General features: G+C 42.8%; 1 protein-coding gene across 1 annotated transcript; it reads left to right on the plus strand.

The window, feature by feature from the left end:
• Window positions 1-951: 951 nt before the first annotated feature.
• C4H6orf141 (chromosome 4 C6orf141 homolog) lies at window positions 952-5,552 on the plus strand. Its single transcript, XM_054254079.2, has 2 exons — window positions 952-1,896; window positions 4,517-5,552. The coding sequence occupies exon 1, from the start codon at window positions 1,023-1,025 to the stop codon at window positions 1,641-1,643; it is 621 nt and encodes a 206-aa protein (XP_054110054.2). The 5' UTR covers window positions 952-1,022; the 3' UTR covers window positions 1,644-1,896; window positions 4,517-5,552.
• The last annotated feature ends 1,225 nt before the right edge of the window (window positions 5,553-6,777 follow it).

The following is a 6,777-nucleotide window of genomic DNA, read 5'->3' on the forward strand; positions in this document are numbered from 1 at the left end:
TGTTTTGCTTCTGTTTTGTAGCTTGTTTTAAATCAAAGACTACACCTTTCTGAGACAAAGGGTTCATTTCAAACGAAATGAAGACTGGCCAGGGCGGTGGCTCAAGCCTATAATGCCAGAATTTTGGGAGGCCCAGGCAGGTGTGGGGGTGGGGTGGGGATCCTGGGATCTCATAAGCCCAAGAGTTTGAGACCAGACTGGGCAATATAGGAGAGCCCCACCTCTACCATCTCTAGAAAATAAAAACATAAGTAAAAGCCGGGCATGGGGGTATGAGACTGTAGTCCCGGCTACCTAAGGGACTGAGAGGGAGAGGGAGAAAAGGAAGAGAAGGAGAAGGAGAAGGGAGGACAGGGGGTGAGGGAGTGGGAGACAGAGCTCCAGATGTCTTCCAGATCCTGGCATTCCAAAGGAATAAGGTCAAAGAAACCAAAACCAATTTCTCCAAGGCTTCAGCTTTTCAGTCTGACCCTTTGATCTACCTACATTCCACTTTGGCAGCATGGTGGGAGTGGATTCGGAGTGGACACAAAACCCTTTTTAGAATTAGATCAGATAATTAAAATGCAAACAAACTTTCTTGTTCCTTCACCTCAAGGAGTGTCCTTGGAAAGCAAACATACTTCAGGGCATACAAGGGGGGCGCAGTGCGAAGGTGTCCTTTAAGCCTCAGCTCCGGAGAAAAACGAAAGGAGGGTGGCAAACTAGGACCGACGTGAGAAGAGGGGACTGAATCAGAGAACGACAAAGGGGGCAGGGCTACGGACAGGGGTAGGAGGAAGAAGCGGCGACTGGGGCTTGTGTCAGCTTCCTCTTTGAAAGGCTAGACGGCCGCGAGGTGGGCGAGGCGGGGCGCGGGGAGGCGGGCTCCGCGTGCGATTGGCCTAGGGCTGATCCAATCTCCATCTCTCGCGGGCGGGGAGTCCGGGGCGGCCGCAGGGGCCACACCCAGGGTTTGCTGGTCCCGCGCTTTCCCGAGCCCAGCAGGCGCTCGCTGCCGGAACCGGTCAAAGAACGAACGAATGAATGACTCTTTTGCTAGGATGGGGACCAGGGGGCCTCAGGGAGCTGCGAATCCCACGGACTCCTCCCGCAGGCCTTTCCCGCGCGAGGTGGAGCGCGGGGCTCCACTGGCTCCGGGCGCCCCGAATCCCAGGACGGCAGGGGCGAGCAGAAGCCTGGACGGCGGCCACGAGGGCAAGTCGGCAGGTCGGACCCTCGGACCTCGGGCCGGAGAGGAAATGGACCGTGAGTCCTGGGTCAGAGACAAAGTGATCTTTCTCCTGCACCCAGAGAGGTGGTTAGGGACTCAAGGGGACCCTGCACGGGAAGCGATGGCCGGGGGAGAGGACCTTCCTCTTGCGGGTGGCGAGGACCAGGGCCAGGAGCCCAACTGCTCTTCTCATGTCTTTCAACGAGAAAAGCGAATTTCTGGCAGGTGTGTAGCCCCTCCGCGGGACCCAGCAGACCCACCCAAATACGTGCTGGTGCGGGTGGAGGATTATCAGGTAACGCAAGAAGTGTTGCAGACCTCGTGGGCCAAGGGTCGCATGACCACGAGGACTGAGGAGCACTCTGTGACCGCGCTCACTTTTCGCAGCAGTAGAGAGAGACCGCCTGGGGGGCGCCGGGGGCCCTGCTGAACCCCGGGCTCTCCAGGCACGAAGAAAGGCACCCCGGCTCCACGCCGCGGAGAGGAGGGTTTCACAGTCTCCAAGGAGCTGGCTCGAGGAGGAGATTAGACTCTAAAGAGGAGCCCGAGAAATGTTCCGGGACGGTGGATGAGCGATCATCCTTAAAAGAAAATGCTCTTCTGGGAACTCCAAGCTGCAATTAACCTGCAGAAGGAACCTTTCCAGAGGCTGGTGCAGCGCTTCAGAGAGGCAGATAAGAACTGTAAGCAGTATAATACCTTCTTTGTGGTTTGAATTCCGTGGGAGTCTGGGGAGCTAAGTAATTCAGAAGAGGGGGAGAAAAGATATCTTCAAATTGGCAGAATGTGGGAGTTTTGAAATGAGCAAACCTGTTAATTTGCATTTTGCGGTAACTCGATTGATCTCTTTTCTGTTACACTCCCCCACCCCGCTCCCACCTTCTTGTTTCTGTTTAGGACCTAGAAGCAGAAGTGAAGTTTGAAGTCTGCTCTCTGCAAAGAGAGTGGGAGTGAGTGTAGGAGAGAGGCTTGATTTAAAAGCCAAAAATAGAAAGTAAAGAGAAATGGGAAAATAAAAAATAAAACCAAAGCAGCAAGTGACTCTCTTCTGATGTGCACTTTTCATTTTTCTCCCCCACATTTCCGTGTTAGAAAGAAAAAGAGAGGAGCTAGGGAAAGAAAGAGTAGGGAACAGAAGACTAAGATTTAAATACCATGAAATTCTATTTAAAAAGGCTTTACCACAAACGATAGCTAATTTAGTCCTGTAAACATGCATTTATCAGAAATCTTTAATTTTAATATTAAACATACTGCGTGTAAATGTTCTGATCTAAAGGTGGATGGCAATATGTAGTTTGCCATGAGTGCATGTCTTCTTTTCCATAGTTCTTCATTAATGAGACTTATAGTCAAGAATGGATTGATAATACCACTCTCCTTGTGTAGTTAAAAAAATCTCTTCTGGTACTACTGAAACAACTAATTTTTCTTATTTTGTTTATTCCTCTTTATTATTAAATACCATCTGAATTAACTCTTTAGTATTTGGCTTGGTTGCAGCTCTGTGAGGAGCAAAGAAGCCCTCTCCAGGTGAACTGCTTGACTTTACCACTACTGAAGGAGTTTGCTGCAAGAATTAACAAAGCAAGGAGGACTCTGGCTTTTGATGAGCAAATGGTTGAAAAGTGCCTTCTTCCCAGTCTTCCTTTTTGCCTTCATTTTTAGTTTAGAGCTTGAAATGTTCTCAGAAAATTATCTGATCCACCCCTTGTCTCCTGGCAGGCCAGATAGATAAGACACCCCTGTTTTACTCACGACCTCTAGGCCTAGAGGTCATATAGCACATGTAAGTCACACAGCTAGTAATTGCTAATGCCTACTAAGTGAATGAAGAATATGGTCATCTCCCTCCTAAAGGTTTGGGGTGGCCATTAAAGGACTTATTTGACCCTTATTTAGGGGTCAAAAGATGACCGAGGATATCCTAGGTTTTCTAATTGGTGTTTATGAAAAGTGCTAGAATCACCGTGATGTTCCTGAATTCTGCAAGGCCCCTTGCCTGGAGAATCATCATTAGCAGTTCTTAGGCCTGTGAGACCCTCACTTGGGAGAGGAATTCAGCATCTGAGCTCATTTGTGTTCAAAACTGCTTGACAGGTAGAAAAGATTCAACCCTTAAAATGAATCTCTTTTCCTAACAACCTGCCTGACTCCAGTGTGAGATTAACCTGCGTGGCATAAAAGTTTCAGACCTGAGTTTATTAATTCGGTTGAATCATCACATGCCCCAGGTGACTGATCATTGAGTATAGAGAACAAAACCAAGTCTCTTTCACAATAACCAAAAATGGTAAGTAGCATCACTCAGTTGCCTCCTCTGGAGGCAGGCTCTGGAACTCAGCTGCTTGGGTTCAAAACTGGCTCTACCTCTTTATTAACTGTGTGTCCTTGGGCAAAGGTGCCTTATTTCTGTGTGCCTCTGTGTCCTGATTCCTGAAGTGGGGACAATAAATCATATCAACTTCATAGAGTTTTTTTCATATCTCTTCATAGAGAGGATTAAGTTAAATTAAAATACTTAGAATCCTGCCTGTCATACAATAAATGCTTGAAGTTAGTCACATTTTTATTATTAGCATGGTTATTATTTAGTTCACTTTTCATCATAACTAGGCTTTAGACTTTTATTTAGTAACAAAGAGCAGAAATTGTATAACACAAGAAATCCATTGAAAGCCAAACCAGTGGTTTTTAGTAAGACTCTTCTGTACTCCTGAAAGACATGACTTATTTCTAGCTTTTCCAAACCTTTAATGGATCAGCAAGTATATTTCTTACATTCCTTAGAAATGACGTTCACATCTTGTGTAGGGACTCATGCTAAGGCTCAAAGAGCTAAGGTATACTATGCTTTGTTAAGCATAGTATACCTTAGCTCTTTGAGCCAAGCTCCCTCCTGCCCAGAACTAAGTGGTATGAAAAGATTTTACATACCACTTAGTCTGGGCAGATAGCTTTGAATACTTTCTTTGATTTGTCAGGTTAGTTTGTTTTCCCTCTGGGATTTTCAATCTGATACCCTGTTGTCTAGAGAAGGAGAATAGACACAATTTGTTTTCATTTTGTCTTTCAGCCAGAAATGCACTTAGTCAAGTTAGCTTAACTCCTTTAAACCAAATATGTTTGAATTCATTTTAAGCGATTTTTTTTTCCTTTCCTCACAGTGTTCCAAGCAATGAAAATTTATTTTTAAAGCACTTACTCAACTTCCCTATTAATTGCCTGCAACATGTTTATGGATTTCCTTCACACTGGAAACAAAAAATAGTAAGTTGAAATACTGTTGAATCTGCTTCACAGGTGCTCCTGATCCAAGCAGAACCCTGTCATGGGAAGAGCCTGAGAAATCTTATCCCATTTACAAGTGACCTGGGAATTCATCCAAAGTGAATTGGGCATCCTTAATACCAAGAAATCTCTGAGAATGGCTGGGCCTTGGCTGTTTGATCTTACCTCTACTCCACTAAAAAATAAGATTATCTAAAATCGTGTTTGGTGGATGAACCACATCAAAGACTTCCAGAAGCCACTCCAGTGACCATAAGACAAATGTCAGAATTGCATAGCCACCAGAATCAGGCAAGTGTCACCCTGTCTTGAAACTCTTTGTTTACAACCATCATCTCCTTTTGGGAAGAATTACATTTGACTTGCTGCTTATTTTTGTTGGACGTTACCAGTGCGTGGTGATAAAACTTGATGTGGCTCTTTGCTTTGAAAAAGAAAAAAAAAACTTTTTATTCAAAGAAAAAGTTATTCACACTGCATAAAATTGGGGAAATATTATGAAGAAAAAGGAAGTTATTATTAAGGAAACAAAAATGTACAGATGACCCCAAATCTCTTTTAATATTTGGCATGTTTCAAGGATGAGTTTTTTGTTTTGTTTTGTTTTGTTTTGTTTTTATTTTATTTTATAGAGACAGTGCCTTGCTATGTTGCCCAGGCCAGTCTTAAAATTCTGGACTCAAGCAATCCTCCTGCCTTGGCCTCCCTCCTAACACGGTGGGCTTATAGGCCTCAGCTATCATGCCCAGCCAAATATGGCTTTATTTTATTATATTTTCATGTGTATATACCTAAATATATACATACATTTTTCTAAGCATAAACTATATAAAGTAGTATTAATGTAACCTCTGTATCTTTTCTGAGTATTGTCTTAATATAAACACACATATGCTACTCAAGATGTTTTCTGTGAAACAGCAACCTGGGCATCTCCATGAAGACGTTTGGAAACATAGAATCTCAAGCCCCATTCCAAATCTGCTGAATCAGAATCTGCATTGTCAAGATCATTGGATGATTCACATTAAAGTTTGAGAAACATTGACATATTCTCATATTTAGTTCTGTGTTCTATTTTGCCACTTACCAAAACTAAAAAGTTTATTTATTCTGTATTCCCTATTAATTGTTAACAGTGTCATGAAGATAATAATTTGTAGAAATTTGAAAATATTTAAAGATAACAGGAGGTGAAAGAGAGGTCTTTTTAAAGAGCCTTATTATTTTAAAGTTTGTCCCAATGAGCCATTGACTCATCATTGAATTTCAAACTATTTCAGAAATGTGACTATTTCATATCTAGGAATATGAAATAATACATCCTCAAAACTCTTATAAGGGTGAAAAGTCGGGAAGTCATTAACACATTGCACAATTGCAACACCTCTACAGGCTGAGTCAGGACTTGTCAGCCACTTGTGATAAATTGTAAGGGGTGGGGAAAAGGTGAAGCCAGAATTTGAATCAACTGATTCTGATAAGTAAACAAAGGGCTGTGACTCCTGAACACCATGACATCTCTATAAATGCAGTCAGTACTTCGCTCTGTAATTAGGGAGGGCAAATCTGTGAATTTACTTTTCTAGTTAAAGATAGCAAAGTCCAGATTACTTTGGAGAGACTGAGGAGTTATGGTCAGTTTTCAGGCATGATGCAGCCAATAGTCACAAACAAAACATTAAGACTCGGTCATCTTCAAAGCAAGGAATTAACCAAATTCAAACTTAGATTTCTAATGTTAAAAGAGAACAAGAGAACTCTGAGGAGAAGCCTTCCCAAAAGTAGAACAAACAGAGGCTGTGTTTGCAGAGCTTGGTATAGTAAGGGAGTCAGCCAGCATCATTTGTGCTTAGCTAGAAGCGAAGGCAGGCAGGGCAATAGGAAAGCTTTATAGTGACCAAGATGATCTTACCAGTTCCTAAGTTTTGCTAAATTTTAGATAAGCTTCTTGACTGTAGGTCCCTGACTTCCCTTTTCTTAGAGCATTTATTTTAGAAGACTTCCAACTGTAAATTATTTCTCTGCTCCTTTGAAATATAAATCTAAGATCCTGGTAAGTTTTTCTTAAGGACCTAGGAGCCATCCCTTTGAAATGTAATTACCAAAAAAACAAAAACACAAACAAACAAAACCAGACGTCTCTAACTTTCAGTCTCTGCGGGAGGGTAGAAGCCCAACTTCTCAAAGTGCCAATCAGCAAATATGTATGACATAATTACATTGATTTATGACATAATCACACTTTTAACATTCTCACCTTAATGCTTAAA

The sequence above is a fragment of the Callithrix jacchus genome, chromosome 4 (assembly GCF_049354715.1).
Source record: "Callithrix jacchus isolate 240 chromosome 4, calJac240_pri, whole genome shotgun sequence".
Lineage (NCBI taxonomy): Eukaryota > Metazoa > Chordata > Mammalia > Primates > Cebidae > Callithrix > Callithrix jacchus.